Source organism: Oncorhynchus kisutch, linkage group LG9, assembly GCF_002021735.2.
Source record: "Oncorhynchus kisutch isolate 150728-3 linkage group LG9, Okis_V2, whole genome shotgun sequence".
Taxonomy (NCBI): domain Eukaryota; kingdom Metazoa; phylum Chordata; class Actinopteri; order Salmoniformes; family Salmonidae; genus Oncorhynchus; species Oncorhynchus kisutch.
Genome location: NC_034182.2, coordinates 2,484,698 through 2,503,164, shown reverse-complemented (window position 1 = coordinate 2,503,164; position 18,467 = coordinate 2,484,698). Strand labels below are relative to the sequence as shown.

Genomic DNA, 18,467 nt, shown 5'->3' with positions numbered 1-18,467 from the left:
CTTTGACAATTAAAACACAGAGAAAAGTGAGTGAGGCTGAGTTGAGTCACAAATCCTTTTTGAAGCTGCTCAACAGAAAGACATGCTCATCTACCACCATCTTTCCACATAATCATCTGTCCATTCCTCCCTGTTTTCCTTTTTGTCCTGAAGGCGAGGAGTTCACCAAGATAGGAAATGAGGACGACCAGGGCTGGTGCAGAGGGCGCCTGAAAGACGGCGTGGTGGGCCTCTACCCCGCCAACTACGTAGAAGACATCCAGTAATGACCGAGCGAGGGACGAGGAGGAAAACGAGAGAGAGGATGGGGTGAAGAGGAAAAAGGAAGTGGAGGAGATGGGGCAGGAGGGTGGGCATGGTAGGCCTCGCATTCGCCCCTCACCCTCTCCCCCTACGTGGGAGTGAGTGAGTGAATGAGTGAGTGAGTGAATGAGTGAATGAGTGAGTGAGTGAGTGAGTGAGTGAGTGAGTGAGTGAGTGAGTGAGTGAGTGAGTGAAAGGGGTGGCAGAAGGAAGGGGTTTGCCCATCGAAGAGGATGATGTTGTAGCTCTCTCTGTTGTATCTTCCTGGATCCCATGTCGTTAAGCACATCTTCCTACAACTACAGCCTGCCCTTATTGTCAGCCTTTATGATGGGACACCCAGTACAGAGTCTAAAGCCAGCTGCAAAAGCAAATGTTACTTAAAGCCATTACTGTTACAGAAGAAAATATATAAAAAGCTATTTGAAACATGTTACCTTCCAATTGTAGCTTGAAGTTATGAAGACGTTGAAAGAATTAACCGATTTAAAAGATGTGAACAGACATGGGAGAGGATATACATGTGTCCCATTCGCGAGGTCTAGCACATTTTAGATTTGAGTTGAAACTGATTGGAGACCTAAAAGTAATCTCAGTTGAATCTTTTAATTCATTTTTGTCATAGACAATTGGTGATACATATTTTTAGTTCTATGGATCTGATTCTATTGTAACACCAATTTGCAGTCCAGGATCTGATTTGGTAGTCTTATGTTGAAATAAGGGGAATTCCTAATTGTATGTTATTTCTTGCTCTGTTTTGAGCGTCCTTCACCCCATCCTTTTGACAGTAATCAAGGTTTTATTTTTTTTCCACATGAAAGCCATTTGTCTGAAATATCAGAACCTACAACCCTGTTTTCTTATTTGACTTTTCAAATGTTTTAAGAAAAGGGCTTGGAATTCATGGCAGTGCCGGTTCAGAACAATTGTCTTTCTTATCTGATGCTTATAGTTCAGATTTGTCTTGTTATGCCTTTTTTTTGTATTTTAAATCTGATTTATGTTTTACTCAGCGAATAGTTGATGAATGAGAGAAACCGAGATGATGAATTATATCCAGTTCTTCCACCGTCACCAACCAGCCTGGTCTCAGAGCATTTCATATTATTCTGTAAATGCTCTGATACCATGTTGCGCCAACCCACATTTTAACAATAAGTGACGCACTCAGAAGTTCTCCTGTAACCTTTACCCCTCAACTTTAATTGATTGTATATTCTTTAATTGTTTCATTGTATCGGCACACCTATTGATTGTACACGTTTGCTGGTCATTCAAGTATCAGGGACATTCACCAGGGCACATAGGACTCTGGCCAAACGTAGCACACTATGTAGGGCATAGGGTGCCATTTGTGACAGCCTCTATTCACTCAATTGACTTCACATTCTGTTGGTTGATTTTTACATCATGTGGATGTTGTTTTGTCTTTCCACACTGAATGTTTGGCAATAAGGTGTGTCACTTGAAGCTAGGAGCTTTAGCTGTAGCTTGCACTGGATGTCCATTCAAAGCTTTGGGAGAATATACTTTTTTTTGTGGCAGCAAAACAATGTTGCACGTTCAGCAATAAAAACCACAGCTTTTACTGTTTTTCACAAACTAGAGGGTCCGATTTAATAAAAGTATGTTTGCATGTAAATAGCGAGGAACCTATGAACAAATTTAAGCAGTTATAGATTAGGGAGTTGTGATTTAAATTTATATTTGGAAATCAAGGACTGTTAATTTATAAGATGCCTTAAGTGCTTTTGTTCTCTGTCAGATGAAATGCTGTGATTCGGAAACAAATCCATTTGTACAATAATTGAATGTTTTATGGCGAATGTCTCGTGAATTTGCTGTCTTGTTGTGTTTGTAAATATAATGTATCTCCAGAGGGGCCAGAGCCTACTTATGATTAGTAATTGCCAAATAACTGTGAGTATTTCTCATTTTCTTTTAAAAGTTCATGATTGACAAACACCACACCCTTAACGCCACCACATGTGCATTACCAGTATTGGCAAACTATATCTGTTATTTAGGACCCATCCCAATTCCCATCTCGAGTATAGGTTTCTCCTATTGGGAGTTGACGTTATGGCTCTTACATTGTTGTGAGTACATTCTTTAGCAAACACTGTTTACGCATGATGCTCCTGGAAATATCCCCTACATTTTATGCCTACAACCGCATATCGAGAGGAAGATTGATTTGGTTTGATATTAGTTTTCTGTCAGTGTGAGAGGTTATGCTGTGCGTTTCAGGTCATGAGATGTATATCATTGGTTTCAGGTCATGCCATCAACAGAACACTGCAGCACACTTTACTTGCACAACTCAGTTTGCCAATGTTATCCCACAGCATACATTATAAATGAATTGAACGAAAAGAGAAGTTTTACTGTTGTCATTCCTTTTTTTTCAATTAAACATACAGTATCAAGGATAATAGAAATAAATTAAACTTTTCTACCCAGACCACCCATGTTACAATAATGCCCACGTGTTCCTGCTGACCAATCAGAGCACAGGCAAAAAAAAAATATCGTTCTGACGTGCGCCTTTACCCATGACGAGCACGGAAGTATTTTTGATTTACAGGGAAACAAATTTGCTAAACGCTGCGCTTTACATACCAGGTGTAATTAACAACAGGTGGAAAGATGTCAGAGCCCAGCAAGCAAGATATTGCTGCCATTTTCAAACGACTACGTTCCCTTTCTACGAATAAGGTGAGAGTTGATAAGCTTTCGGCCTTTAACGAGGATATAGCTCATGTTAGCTAGCTAGCTTCAGAGGGTAAAAATTGACACGTAGCACTGTTTTGGTGGGCAGGGGTAGATGCGTCGTAACAAACGCACATGGAAAAGCTTTGAACCACGTATGCTTATTGCACATCCTCCTGACAAAATGTTTTTTCATTGTTGAAAGAATTGGCATGAGCAGTTTAAATGGAACGATCGAACATCCTGGACAGTCACGTTCGAGCCAGCTGTCATGTGGCATGATGACAGTTGGGTCAAAGATGGTACTTTAAGAAACCGGTTGGACAGTCCACTTCGTTAGCATGTTTATTGTAAATTATAGATGTCTGGTAAATGTTGGCTTATGGACACCACAAAGGTGAAAGACGTCACACAGACATAAACAACACCTTTTGGCTCATCCAGCTGTTTCCGTCTGCTGTTTAGGCCTGGCTACATAGAACGCGACAATGTTGCAACCGCAAGCATCGAAAAGCAGTTTTGGAAACATTGTTTCCACTAAATTGCAACATTTGTAACTAGCTAGTTTAGAAATACTTTTGGTAAATGTCGCGTTCTCTTAATGTGTGGACAAGTAGAGGCAATAAAATACATTTATAATAGGAATATAAAAAAATTATATACAGTATGAAGTCAATATTTTGTAATTCAGACCTCCACGCTACTGGGTTGCTATATTGTTTGTTAGTGTTTTGCTATCTATTTGTCATGCGCTCATATTAACTTGCTTATCAATGTCCACAGACTTATCACTGCATAAAGGGGACAGCGAACACATTGTCTGTATCCAAGTTGCATGTTTTCCAAAGTTGCTGAACTTCTTTTCTATTACAGGCGTGCTTTGACTGTTCGGCTAAGAATCCTAGTTGGGCCAGTATCACCTATGGAGTGTTTCTCTGTATAGACTGCTCAGGAACACACAGGTCATTAGGAGTGCACTTGTCATTCATCAGGTAAGGAACAACGAATAAAAAAACACATTTGTTGCCTACCCCATCCGGTTCTTTCAGATCTACACTAGTGGGTAGGGGCTAGGGATTGTTTCTGGACAGGACCATTGGCTTCGCACAACACACCGTTTGACACATTTATGGCCCGATGGAGTGTTCAGAATCGGAACTGTGTATTGTTTGTTTCAGGTCTACTGAGCTGGACTCTAACTGGTCCTGGTACCAGCTGCGATGCATGCAGGTGGGCGGCAATGCCAGCGCGGTGAGTAAAGCCATCCACGGTGGGCACTGACTGGTGGGCAGCTACGTCCCAACCTGCTGTGTTAAGCGCTGAGAGGGTGGTACTAGTAGTTATGTTTCTGACTGCATGAGTGGGCATTATCTCTAGAATGTATAGGGTACTGTATGTTGTCATTGTGTCACAAAAGGGCCCTGTATAATACCTGTTTGATTAATGCAATATTTTGATAACTATTAAGAATACCTTTTTGTATTACAGAGTCAATGTGTAATGCAAACTATTGTTTTCCCCCTGTGTCTCTCAGAATGCCTTCTTTGCCCAGCAAGGCTGCACGTCCAATGCCGCCAACACCAAGTACAACAGCCGAGCCGCTGCGCTCTACCGCGAGAAGATCAAGACCTCGGCCACGCAGGCCACCAGGCGCTTCGGCACTGAGGTGCCACACACATCCATCCAGACATTCCACTGGGCAAAAATTGATTTAGTCAACGTTGGTTACTTGTTATACTGTCTTTAACGACAGAATCTTGTTGCATCAACATGGCTGATTTAAATGATTGTATACTTAGGCCCTATAGATGCCAATGAATCCACTGTTTTGTTTTCCTGCAGTTGTGGCTGGACAGCCAGGCCCCTCTCTCTCCAACATCTCCCGTCAATAAGGAGGAGGATTTCTTCAGTATGCACGCGCAGGTGTGTGTGCTCACCCCTGAGTGTGTGTGTGACTGTTAGTACTTATTTGTTTGAAATTGTAGAGGATTATGGATGTGTGCATGTTGTTTACATGGTCTTGTCCTTACCTTGCGTATTTTGGCAGGCAATCCCTGATGACCGTAGCTCCACCCAACCTAATATAACAAGTTCCGCCCAGATGAATCTAAGCCCCACCCCAGTAGAGGAACCCTCTACAAAAGAAACCGAGAGAGACAAAAACGGTACACCTCTACTTCAATGTTTACACTTCAGAAACACACATACACTTGCATCTGTTTGTCCATGTCGTCTATGCCCTCAACTCTTTCTGTCTTCAGGTAATACAGAGGGTCCCAGTGTTGACGTGCTAAGTATGTCTCCTAAAGAAGCATTAGGTAAGAGGACCAAGAGATTATGCCCTAGAAAGTAAAGATACTCAACTAGAACCTTAACTAGTACATTAAATATCTGAGCCTCGAACAGTAGCTCTTAGCAGCTTCTATCAACTGTATTGTAATGCCCACTGTCACTTCTCCCTTAGAATCCTCCTCTCTTCTCAAGAAGAAACCAGCTGGGGCCAAGAAAACAGTATGTACTCTATGGTAGTGGATTTAAGGAGGTAATGTTCCTCCCCTGTACATGCGTGTTGTGCTTATGAATAAGAGTGAATTTGGTGATGGTTGTGTGTGTGTGTGGGTGAGACATTTAGTGTGAATGGACTGTGTACATCACTCATGGATCTTGTGTCTACTAATCTACTGACCTACGTGTTCACGTCTGTGTCCTGTGTTTTGTCTCAGTTGGGCGCTAAGAAAGGTGGTCTTGGGGGTAAGAAGGTGAGCAAACAGAGTTTCTGTGACCTGGAGAAGAAAGCACAGGCGGTAGACAAACTCAATGAGAGAGATACAGCACCCACCACCAAGAACACCCCCCAACCAGCAGAGGAATCCATGTGAGTCTCTCTCCAATTTAAATGGTCTTTAATTGGCTTCTCGCTCTCTCATCCACATTGTCAATTATTCTCATCTTCACTGCTTATCCATTTCTCTCTCTCCACCTCTTTCTCTCTTCCTCTCTCTAGTGGTGCCTCCATGAGACTGGCCTATAAGGATCTGGAGGCGCAGCAGAGGAGTAATACAGAGAAGATGAAGGGGATGGGGGAGAAGAAGAAGGAGCAGGCTGAGAGACTGGGCATGGGCTTTGGCAGCAGGAGGTGGGGGGGATAAAAGGATTAGTTTATTTCTTAACACACTTTTTATGGATGTTCTATGTAGAATAGTTTTAAATGGTTACTTTACATTGCAGGGGATAAGTCACTCATCTTCTAAAACGGGGATTCGCTAACTTTCTGCCGTGCGATCCCATTTTGATATTAAAACATTTTGGCGACCCCACCATGTAAAAAAATGTTATCAACGGCCAATGTTTACTTATTTAATTTGAGTTATGACAGTATTAGAAATCTGTCAGACATTTTGACACTTTCAATCTGACAGCTAAGGTGTGTGAAGGGACTGAAATGCATCAGAAAGGTATTGGGAAGTTCAGAAGATCATCAGGCAATAATGTTGTATGGTGTTCTGTGTAGAAAAGAACATTTTTCTCCCAGTCTGATTTAGTGTCTGGTCTTGTCCACTCGGTTCTAACGGCTAGTAAAGGAAACAGTACGTGTTCCTGAGAGTTATCTTTCAGTGATGGGGTCATAGTATTTTGTAGCTTAAACGGTACTGACGTAACCCCGGTTCTACGAACCAAGTTCAAATGTTCTCTCGCGACCCGATTTTTCAAATCAGTTGACCCCTAGTTTGGGAAACCCTGATCTAAAATAATTATATTATTATTGGGACTGAAACATGTTGTAACCATTGGAGATATTGTGGTAACAAATACTTTGATTATTTGACTCCATTGTCTCTCCCCCCTCTCTATCTCCCTCTAGTGGAGTGTCTCACTCTGTGTTATCAGACATGCACACTATCCAGCAGGAGAGCCCAGTGGGGTCCAAGCAGCCCACTAAGAGCCGGAGGTACACAGAGAAGGAGGAAGAGGAGACTGACGAAGGCTCCTTTACATCCAGGTCACCACACTCCGCCAACGTTCCAATACTTTAGCAATGGATCATTCCTTCTGTCATTCCTTCTTGGAAGTAATCACTGACATTGCTAGCCTGGTCTCAGATCTCTTTGTGTTGCCTTGTAATTGTAGTTGGAAAGACATCACAAAAAGATCTGGGAACGAAATCCATTAAATTGAGTACTCTTTTCCATATGAAACCCATCAGGATGTCGATGACCAAGTTTGATGACCCGACAGAATCCTCTGACAAGTTCTTCTCCAATTGGAGCGAGACGGGGGAGTCTGGCTGGAGGAAAGAGAGCAGGAAGCCAGAGCCAGACTTCTACCTGAGCACCAAGAGTTCCTCACAGGACGACAGGTACTATATGACTGTTTGATTTCCAGGGATGAAAATACAGAGATGCATATGAAAAAGTAACATTTTATTTTGGCCGTATAAGTCCCCTGAGCCACTTATTTTTTTAAATTATATTTTAAGTTTCTCACTGTAGTTGTCATTGAATGCAGCCTCCCTCTCTCTCACACACAGGACTGCAGCCCGGCGGAAAGCAGACCCAGTCCCTGTCTCAGACTCAGGCGACGCCCGCAAGAAGTTTGGGGACGTCAAGGCCATCTCATCTGACATGTACTTTGGCAAGCAGGATGACTCTGAGGTAGGCACACTGTCATGGGACACACACATACAGTACCAGTCAAAAGTTTGGACACATCTACTCAAAGGTTTTTCCTTTATTTTTACAATTTTCTTCATTGTAGAATAATAGTGAAGAGATCAACACAATGAAATAACACATTTAATCATGTAGTAACCAAAAAAAGTAAAGAACCTCAAATATAAAATATTTAGATTTTTTTTAAGGTAGCCACCCTTTGCCTTGATGACAGCTTTGCACATGCTTGGCATTCTCTCAACCAGCTTCATGAGGTAGTTACCTGGAATGCGTATAAATTAACAGATGTGCCTTGTTAAAATGTCATTTGTGTAATTTTTTTCCTTAATGCGTTTGAGCCAATCAGTTGTGTTGTGACAAGGTAGGGGTGGTATACAGAAGATAGCCCTATTTGGTAAAAGACCAAGTCCATTTTATGGCAAGAACAGCTCAAACAAGCAAAGAGAAACGAGAGTCCGTTACTTTAAGACATGAAGGTCAGTCAATGTGGAACATTTTAAGAACTTTGAACGTTTCTTCAAGCGCAGTCGCAAAAACCATCAAGCGTTATGATGAAACTGGCTCTCGTGAGGACCGCCATAGGAAAGGAATACCCAGTTACCTCTGCTGCAGAGGATAGGTTTATAAGCCCCCGTGATATGCAACTTTTCAAGGAAGCAAGAAACCTATATACACAGGCAGTTAGAAAAGCCAAGGCTAACTTTTTCAAGCAGAAATTTGCTTCCTGCAAAAAACTCAAAAGTTCTGGGACACTGAAGTCCATGGAGAATAAGAACACCTCCTCGCAGCTGCCCACTGCACTGAGGATAGGAAACACTGTCACCACCGATAAATCCACTATAATTGAGAATTTCAATAAGCAATTTTCTACGGCTGGCCATGCTTTCCACCTGGCTACCCCTACCCCGGTCAACAGCACTGCACCCCCCACAGCAACTCGCACAAGCCTTCCCCATTTCTCCTTCTCCCAAGTCCAGTCAGCTGATGTTCTGAAAGAGCTGCAACATCTGGACCCCTACAAATCAGCCGAGCTAGACAATCTGGACCCTTTCTTTCTAAAATGATCTGCCGAAATTGTTGCAACCCCTATTACTAGCCTGTTCAACCTCTTTCGTGTCGTCTGAGATTCCCAAAGATACTTCTGCCTTTCAGACCTATCCTACCCTGCCTTTCTAAAGTCTTCGAAAGCCAAGTCAACAAACAGATTACTGACCATTTCAAATCCCACCATACCTTCTCCGCTATGCAATCTGGTTTCAGAGCTGGTCATGGGTGCACCTCAGCCACGCTCACGGTCCTAAACGATATCTTAACCGCCATAAATAAACATTACTGTGCAGCCGTATTCATTCACCTGGCCAAGGCTTTCGACTCTGTCAATCACCTCATCGGCAGACTCTATAGCCTTGGCTTCTCAAATGATTGCCTCGCCTGGTTCACCAACTACTTCTCTGATCGAGTTCAGTGTGTCAAATCGGAGGCCCTGTTGTCCGGGCCTCTGGCAGTCTCTATGGGGGTGCCACAGGGTTCAATTCTTGGACCTACTCTCTTCTCTGTATACATCAATGATGTCGCTATTGCGGCTTATGAGTCTCTGATCCACCTCTACGCAGACGACACCATTCTGTATACTTCTGGCCCTTTGGACACTGTGTTAACAACCCTCCAGACGAGCTTCAATGCTATACAACTCTCCTTCCGTGGCCTCCAATTGCTCTTAAATACAAGTAAAGCTAAATGCATGCTCTTCAACTGATCGCTGACTGCACCTGCCCGCCCATCCAGCATCACTACTCTGGACGGTTCTGACTTAGAATATGTGGACAACAAAAAATACCTAGGTATCTGGTTACACTGTAAACTCTCCTTCCAGACTCGCATCAAATATCTCCAATCCAAATCTAGAATTTGCTTCCTATTTCGCAACAAAGCATCCTTCACTCATGCTGCCAAACATGCCCTTGTAAAACTGACCATTCTACCGATCCTCGACTTCGGTGATGTCATTTACAAAATAAACTCTAATACCCTACTCAGACTGCATTCAATTTATTATCACCGTGCCATCATTTTTGTCACCAAAGCCCCATATACTACCCACCACTGCGACCTGTACGCTCTCGTTGGCTGGCCCTCGCTTCATACTCGTCGCCAAACCCACTGGCTCCAGGTCACCCACCTGTAGCATGCGATCCAGCAGGTATTTCTCTCTGGTCACCCCCAAAACCAATTCCTCCTTTGGCCGCCTCTCCTTCCATTTCTCTGCTGCCAATGACTGGAATGAACTACAAAAATTTCTGAAACTGGAAACGCTTATCTCCCTCACTAGCTTTAAAGCACCAGCTGTCAGAGCAGCTCACAAATTACTTCACCTGTACATAGCCCATCTATAATTTAGCCCAAACAACTACCTCTCGCCCTACTCTTATTTATTTATTTTGCTCCTTTGCACCCCATTATTTCTATCTCTACTTTGCACATTCTTCCACTGCAAATCTACCATTCCAGTTTTTTACATGCTATATTGTATTTACTTTGCCACCATGGCATTTTCTTTTGCCTTTACCTCCCTTATCTCACCTCATTTGCTCACGTCGTATATAGACTTGTTTCTACTGTATTATTGACTGTATGTTTGTTTTACTCCATGTGGAACTCTGTTGTTGTATGTGTCGAACTGCTTTGCTTTATCTTGGCCAGGTCACAATTGTAAATGAGAACTTGTTTTCAACTTGCCTACCTGGTTAAATAAAGGTGAATATATATATATATGTGTGTGTGTATGTTTTTTATATTTGAGTTAACAGCCTCAGATTGCAGCCCAAATAAATGCTTCAGAGTTCAAGTAACAGACACATCTCAACGTCAGCTGTTCAGAGGAGACTGCATGAATCAGGCCTTCATGGTCGAATTGCTGCAAAGAAACCACTGCTAAAGGACACCAATAAGAAGAGACTTGCTTGGGCCAAGAAACACGAGCAATGTACATTAGACCAGTGGAAATCTGTCCTTTTGGTCTGAGTCCAAATTTGACATTTTTGGTTCCAACCGCTGTGAATTTGTGAGATGCAAAGTAGGTCAACCGATCTCCGCATGTGTGGTTCCCACCGTGAAGCATGGAGGTGTGATATTGTGGGGGATATATATTTGCTGGTGACGGTCTGATTTGATTTAGAATTCAAGGTACACTTAGCCAGCAAGGCTACCACAGCATTCTGCAGCGATACACCATCCCATCTGGTTTGCGCTTAGTGGGATTATCATTTGACACCCGACCTCAACCCAATTGAGATGTTTTGGGATGAGTTGGACCGCAGAGTGAAGGAAAAACGGCCAACAAGTGCTTAGCATATGTGGGAACTCCTTCAAGACTGTTGGAAAAGCATTCCCGGTGAAGCTGGTTCAGAGTGCCAAGCGTGTGTAAAGCTGTCAAGGCAAAGGGTGGCTACTTAGAAGAATCTCAAATCTAAAGTATCCTTTGATTTGTTTAACACTTTTTTGGTTACTACATGATTCCATATGTGTTATTTCATAGTTTGTGTGTCCTCACTATTATACTACAATATAGAAAATGCCTAGAAACAAAGAAACCATTGAATGAGTTCTTAACTTTTGACTGGTAGTGAATATACGAAAAATGGATTTGCTTTCCTTTTTATTTGAGTCGATAATTTTGTTGTACTGATGTTCCTACCTTTGATCTAATTGACTGCCAGTATCAAATGTCTGGCAGTGTTGACTGTTCTGGTTAAAGTTTTACACTAGGCTGTGACATCCTACAAGCCTCTCAGGCTGGTTTTTACAGTTCATTTGGTGCTATGGAATTCATTTGTCTTTCAGAGAAGGCTGTTAAACATTTCTCTGCTTCTGTTTTTTTTTTTTATCAACCTGAAAATCCCTGTTACAGTAATACCCCTATGTGTAGTATGTTCATTGTTTAGTATCAAGTATGTCATTTGAAGTATTCATGTGGTTGTTTCCATGCAGTATGAGGCGAAGACTCGCCTGGAGAGGTTCTCTGAAAGCAACTCCATCAGCTCAGCTGACCTGTTTGATGACCCAAAGAAACAGGCGGGTAGGGAAGCCAACAAGTGTGTACTTAAACATTTATACAGTCCATTCGGGAAAGTATTCAGACCCCTTGTATTTTTCCACATTTTGTTACGTTACAGCTTTATTCAAAAATGGATTCAATTGTTTTTACTCTTCAATCTACGCATAGTACCCCATAATGACAAAGCAAAAACAGGTTTTTAGAAATTTTTGTAAATTGTATTAATCTAAAAACGGAATTATCACATTTACATAAGTATTCACACCCTTTATTCAGTACTTTGAAGCACCTTTGTCAGCGATTACAGCCTCAAGTCTTCTTGGGTATGATACTACAAGCTTGGCACACCTGTATTTGGGGATTTTTCTCCCATTCTTCTCTGCAGATCCTCTCAAGCTCTATCAGGTTGGATGAGGAGCGTAGCTGCACAGCTTTTTTCAAGTCTCTCCAGAGATGTTAGATTGGATTCAAGTATGGGCTCTGGCTGGGCCAATCAAGGACGTTCAGAGACTTGTCCCGAAGCCACTCCTGTGTTGTCTTGGCTTTGTGCTTAGGGTCGTTGTCCTGTTGGAAGGTGAACCTTCACCCCAGTCTGAGATACTGAGCTCTCTGGAGCAGGTTTTCATCAAGGATCTCTCTGTGCTTTGCGCCGTTCATCTTTGCCTCATCCTAACTATTCCCTGCCACTGAAAACATCCCCACAGCTTCACCGTAGGGATGGTGCCAGGTTTCCTCCAGACGTGACGATTGGCAGTCAGGCCAAAGAGTTTGATCTTGTTTTCATCAGACCATAGAATCTTGTTTCTCGTGGTCTGAATCCTTTAAGTGCCTTTTGTCAAAGTGAGCTGTCATGTACCTTTTTTACTGAGGAGTGGCTTCTGTCTGGCCACTCTACCATAAAAGGCCTGATTGGTGTAGTGCTACAGAGATGGTTGTCCTTCTGGAAGGTTCTCCCATCTCCACAGAGGAACTCTGTATCTTTGTTAGAGTGAACATTGGAAGAGTCTTGGTGGTTCTAAAATTCTTACATTTTTGAGAATGATGGAGGACACTTTTGGCTGGGTTTCTGTACAGCACTTTAATATATCAGCTGACGTAAGAAGGGCTATGTAAATACATTTGATTTGTTTCTGGCCATTTTGAGCCCACAAATGCTGATGCTCCAGATACTCAACTAGTCTAAAAAAGGCCAGATTTATTGCTTCTTTAATCAGAACAACAGTTTTTTAAGCTGTGCTGCCATAATTGCAAAAGGGTTTTCTAACGATCAGTTAGCCTTTTTAAAACGATAAACTTGGATTAGCTAACACAGTGTGCCATTGGAACACAGGAGTGATGGTTGCTGATAATGGGCCTCTCTACGCCTACGTAGATATTTCATAAAAAAATCTGCCGTTTCCAGCAACAATAGTCATTAACAATGTCTACACTATTTCTGATCAATCTGATATTTTAATGGACAAAAAAATGTGCTTTTCTTTCAAAAGGGAATTTCTAAGTGACCCCAAACTTTTGAACTGTAGTGTATATGTATGTCTTTGGGTGTGCAGTTGAACAAAACAAAATCTTAGCAAATTCCACAAAGAAATCCTAAAATAGCCCGGACAATATTATTGGCACCTTCTAGAAGTCGTTAGAAATAATTAGATTTCAAGCAGGTGATTATCATTTACTTTGGAATTGTACTCACCTGTGGTGAGTTGAAGATGCCTGCAGTATAAAAACCATGTATTCAACCAGTTTGAATAGAGAAAAGGACTCGTTCTCCTGTTTTGTGGCACTGTGTTTACCGCAATGAGCGTGGACAAAAAGAAAACCAGTGAGTTATGAGGTCAAACACAAGATGGTAGCCAAGCATGGACAATCTCAAGGCTACAAGTCCATCTCCAGAGACCTTGATGTTCCTGTCTCCACCGTACGTAATGTTATCAAGACGTTTAAAGCCCATGCCGCTGTAGCCAACCTCACTGGAGGAGAACTTGATGGAAGATTGCATCGAAGGATTGTTTGAATGGTGGAGAAGGACCTCTAATAACTGCCACACAGATTCAAGCTGACCTTCAGACAGACGGTACGACAGTTTCAACTCGCACCATCCTTCGCTAACTCATTGAAAGGGGGTTATGTGGTAGGAGACCCAGGAGGACCCCACTGCTGATAAAGACCTGAACATGTCCTGTGGACCGATGAGACCAAATTAGAGCTTTTTGGTAAAGCACACCATCTCTATGGTTACAGAAAACAAAATGAAGCCTTTAAAGAAGAAAACACCTTCCCTTCAGTCAAACGTGGAGGTTCAGTGATGTTTTGGGGTTGCTTTGCTGCCTCTGGCACAGGGTGCCTTGAACATGTGCATGGCATCATGAAATCAGGTGAATGCCGAGGTATTTTGGAGCGCAGTGTCAGAAGCTGGGTCACCGTTGAAGATCATGGGTCTTCCAGCAGGACAATGACCCCAAACACACTTCAAAAAGAATGGTTCAAGACTAAACGCTGGACTGTTCTGAAGTGGCCAGCAATTAGTCCAGATCTAAATCCCATTAACTTGTGGAGAGATCTGAAGGCAGTTATTTTGACCAAAGGCTGTGCTACCAAATATTAAGTCTAGGGTGTCAATTTAATTTCTTACATTTTAAATGGATATATTAAGTTCTGAAACAAATGTTCTGTAATATTAACAGTGAAATAAAGAATTGTGGAGACGGTGTTCAATTTCTTGAGTTACTTGAAAAAAGTACAAGGGTGCCAATGTTTTTGGCCATGACTGTAGACAGGTGTGCCTTTCCAAATCATGGCCAATCAATAGAATTTACCTCCGGTGGACTCCAAGTTGTAGAAACATCTCAAGGATGATCAATGAAAATAACAGGTTGCACCCGAGCTCAATTTTGTGTCTCCATAGTTATGTAAATCAGGTGTTTTTGTTTTTAATACATTTGCAAACCTTTCGAAAAACCTGTAGATTGAGGATCCATTTTAGAATAAGGCTGTAACGTTACAAAATGTGGAAAAAGTCAAGGTGTCTGAATACTTTGAGTGTACAGTATATCACACTTTCAAGTATATAATTTAACCATTTCTTATCACTAAATCAAGAGAACACCAGAGCCCATATTCACAAAGCATCTGAGTCGGATCAGTTTTGCCTTTCAGATCATATTGAATTAGACGGGGGATCTATCTGATCCTAGATCAGCACTCCTTGTCTGAGAGGTTTTATTAATCCAGGCACTGCATGTGTACACCTCCACAATTTAAACATCAGAAGAAGGATCATTATAAAGCAACTGCCACCACTGATGTTACTAACCATCTCTCTCTCTCTCCGGTCCCCATGCAGCCAGCTCATATCGTCTGACCAACATGCTGCCCAGTGCTCCAGACATGTCCCAGCTGAAGCTGGGGGTCCGCTCTGCGGCCGGGAGGTTGTCCGTCATGGCCAGCGGAGTAGTCACGTCCCTTCAGGTTTGTGGTTCAGATGGCCCTGTTGGTTGGAGCTTGGTGCTAGCAGCAGATTGACTCCCACATGGGCCACATTCTGAAGTCAATGTGTTATGGGGACTGTACACCATAAGGCAATTTCAACACAATAAGAACTTGACCTTTTATATCATTATTCCAATTGGAAATCCAGTTTTTTAAATTACTATGTAATTGCACAGTAACAATGATATCAGTGACTATTTGGTCAAAGGTATGCTAGATACCAAAGTACGTTGTGTATAAGGGCAACTTTTTATTTAAAGGTTACCTAATTATGCAGCGTCAACACTCAGACAACTGGTACGGTGTAAGCAGTAGGTTCTTACGTGTTGTATCTTCTTTGTTTCAGGACCACTACAGTGCGTGAGTCCAGTGTGTGTACCTGTGTTATGACACACACACACACAACCTGTTAGGTCCCCTGGGTATTGGAGGCGGTGAACATCCTTACGAGCAATGGACAAGTTCAGCCGTGCAGAAGAGGGAGAGAGAATTAGTGACATTGTGTAGGCCAGAACATAGGCTATAGCTATATATGTGTGTGTGTGTGTATATAGCAGCTATTTGAATAAAGGACGTATTATCTACATTGGAGTTATGTCGAAACAACATCCTCTATGAGGTAGATGTATGAACACTTATTTCCGCAGCTTATTATTTAATCTGTCCAGGCCTTTAGTTTTGATATTTACAGATGTTTATATCAATGGTATTCAAAATACATTTTTGTAATCATCCATTATGGTTCTAATTGAGGGTGACTTAGGTTTTGGGTTCCTTTTCCCCTGTGCAATTGTTATTGAATCATGTCACCTTGGTTTTTATGGAACTATTTGCAATGAAGACATCATCTGGTAGCGTGATAACATGGATTTTTCTACATGCGATATGTAAATAATTTAGTTAATTAATCTGATGGGCATTGTTTTAATTACATGTCAAATGCAGGGAGATGTTGCAAGGTAGGACACGCATTAAATTTTAGGGTGCCTTCAAACCAAAATGCCTGCGACGCGTTGTGCGTGTGCTGCACATCTCATCTGTTGGACAGTGTAAGTCTGCCATTTCATTCACTTCTACCCACCTGTACACTGCTCTCTGAAAAAAGGTGTCTGCTGTGCTTTTGAAGCATTGTTTGCATTGGTTTGAAAGTGCCCTTAGTCTTGGAAGTGTACTTATGTCTGTCACTCACTTATGTCACTTGACTGAAGGACCGAATACTCAGTGATTTCTTTGTGTTGTGTTGTGTATGTAGACACTGGTAGGATACGGTCCTGTACAGTGTAGTGTGATCTGGTCTGCCTCTCAGCAGCCAAACATCCATATTACTATTGACTATCAGTTCAGATGAATGAAGGGAGTAGTATCTTAATATTTTGTCCCAGTACTCTCAAAAGGCTGTATTTTAGACAGGCAGCACAATTCAGATATTTTTTTCCTTCTCACTAATAGGTTTAAAAAGATTTCAACAAAACAGAATTGGGCTGCCTGTCTAAATGCAGGCAAATAACCTATTCTATTTTCTGTGACTGCATTAATCTGTGAGAGGAACACAGGACACCCATCCAATTATTTTACCCTTCTGTGGCTATGAAGGAAAAGAGACAAGGAAAGGAACTCATGCAAAAGAAATGGGACGTGGCCCTCTGATCAAGGACCCATTGGCTGCCCATCCTAGGGCCTGACTCATTTCAACAACGGTTCTATGTGTTTAGTGAAGGGTAACCTCTAACCCTTTGCTGAACAGATTCATTGTATATTACCTCTGTGAACTGTGTACCTTGCAGAGAATATTTAGGGTGTTTAGAGTTTTTATTTTCACACTGGGTATATGTGGGTTATATTTTGGGAGTTTAGGCATAATGTGGTTTTGTTATTTTGAGGGGAATGGCTAGAAGTCTGTAACTGGATGTTGCTAGAGTTATTTCTGGCTCCCTAGTATCACCTAACTTCCTGACCATTTTATGCACCATATTTTGATCCTTACTAATTCAAATTCTTGAGTTGATTTAACACGGAAGATAAATATATTTAAGATGAAATGTTACCCATTTGAATCTGGATTTTTGTATCGTGTGTAACTCAGTGACCAACCAGGGCTTTTGTTCAATCTCTTTCTACTGTAATCCAAAGAATTAGGATACATGTGCACATGCCCAAAAAATGTAAATTATGGGAAGATTTAGTTACTTTTTGTGTATTTTTATTCAAACCTGCAAGTATAAAAAAAAGTGTTGCTTGAATGTACATCTATAGAACAGCACCTGAAGCGAATGTCATTGTTTACCAACAAATACATCTATGGACATGAGTTCTTTAGAGATTCATTACACACTTGATTACACAAATGTATCATTGTTAGCTGCTGTGTATAAGAAACGTTGCTTTAGAATAAAAAATATACTGCACTTGCATGTCCCCAGTGGCAGACTTACCATTAGGCAACTCAGGCTTTTGCCTGGGGCCTCACATCATCCGGGGCCTTGTAAACTTGTCATAATTCTGTTTAATAATACATCATTTCTCTTATCTTGTTTTTTCTGCGCATGAGAAACCTCTGGTGTGCGCAATTTCGAGGTAGTGACAAGACAAATTGAGCGTTTTCAGTTTTTATCCTGCGAATTTGGCTCTATCTTTTGAACAGTTGGGGCTATTATTATAACCCGTGCCTGAAAGCCAAGACTCTCAGGAACCTGTCTTCTGTTTCGCTCTACAACGCTCACACGTGGTGCTGGACACGTTAGAAGGGATAGTGAAAAAAACGCTATTGAAAATTTTTTATTCTACACACAATTATTTCCTGATTATTTTTCCTTGTGGTTTTACTGAACTTTCCAATACCTTTCTGATGCATTTCACTCAATTTTGATGCAAGTAATTTGACATTTTCTTAGCCTTATGAATATATTAACATGGTTGCATTTTTTTCTGTTCTACTTTAGGGCCGGCCCTACCAGTAAGCGACCGCTTAGGGCCTTGCATCCGGGATCCCCCCCCCCCAACCCCCAAAAATATAGAGTTTAGTAACCCAGTCGGGTCTCAACTTACTGTTTTGAGTTAGAATAGAATACACAAGGTGCAATTTCAAAATGTGGTAGTGCATCATCAATTATGTCAGTCACTGTCTGGATTTACACAGCCAGCCCAATTCTGATCTTTTTGTACACTATTTGGTCTTTTGACCAATCAGATTAACTGAAAAAGATCTGATGTGATTTGGTGAAAAGACCAATTAGTGGGGA

At 41.7% G+C, this 18,467-nt stretch overlaps 2 protein-coding genes across 9 annotated transcripts in view; both read left to right on the top strand.

The window, feature by feature from the left end:
• LOC109896253 (protein kinase C and casein kinase substrate in neurons protein 2-like) overlaps window positions 1-2,684 on the top strand; it is a 38,683-nt gene extending 35,999 nt beyond the window's left edge. For all 5 annotated transcript variants that reach the window (XM_031831482.1, XM_031831481.1, XM_031831484.1 and 2 more), the window contains one exon: window positions 154-2,684. In XM_031831482.1, the coding sequence (XP_031687342.1) occupies window positions 154-266 (113 nt within the window). In that variant the 3' untranslated portion in view covers window positions 267-2,684. The remainder of the gene's footprint in view (window positions 1-153) is intronic.
• A 164-nt stretch (window positions 2,685-2,848) lies between these two features.
• Window positions 2,849-17,633, top strand: LOC109896552 (ADP-ribosylation factor GTPase-activating protein 3). 4 transcript variants are annotated; one of them, XM_031831478.1, is made up of 16 exons: window positions 2,849-3,024; window positions 3,892-4,010; window positions 4,197-4,269; window positions 4,553-4,684; window positions 4,861-4,941; window positions 5,066-5,183; window positions 5,280-5,336; window positions 5,483-5,529; window positions 5,742-5,893; window positions 6,023-6,154; window positions 6,881-7,018; window positions 7,223-7,375; window positions 7,547-7,670; window positions 11,676-11,763; window positions 15,083-15,207; window positions 15,575-17,633. In XM_031831478.1, exons 1-16 carry the CDS (start codon window positions 2,956-2,958, stop codon window positions 15,590-15,592), a joined length of 1,626 nt encoding a protein of 541 aa, XP_031687338.1. In that variant the 5' UTR covers window positions 2,849-2,955; the 3' UTR covers window positions 15,593-17,633. The 4 variants fall into 4 exon arrangements, with proteins under 4 accessions (XP_031687338.1, XP_031687337.1, XP_031687339.1 ...); XM_031831477.1 differs by having other exon boundaries at window positions 2,852-3,024; window positions 11,676-11,779; XM_031831479.1 differs by lacking the exon at window positions 2,849-3,024 and adding an exon at window positions 3,066-3,320.
• The last annotated feature ends 834 nt before the right edge of the window (window positions 17,634-18,467 follow it).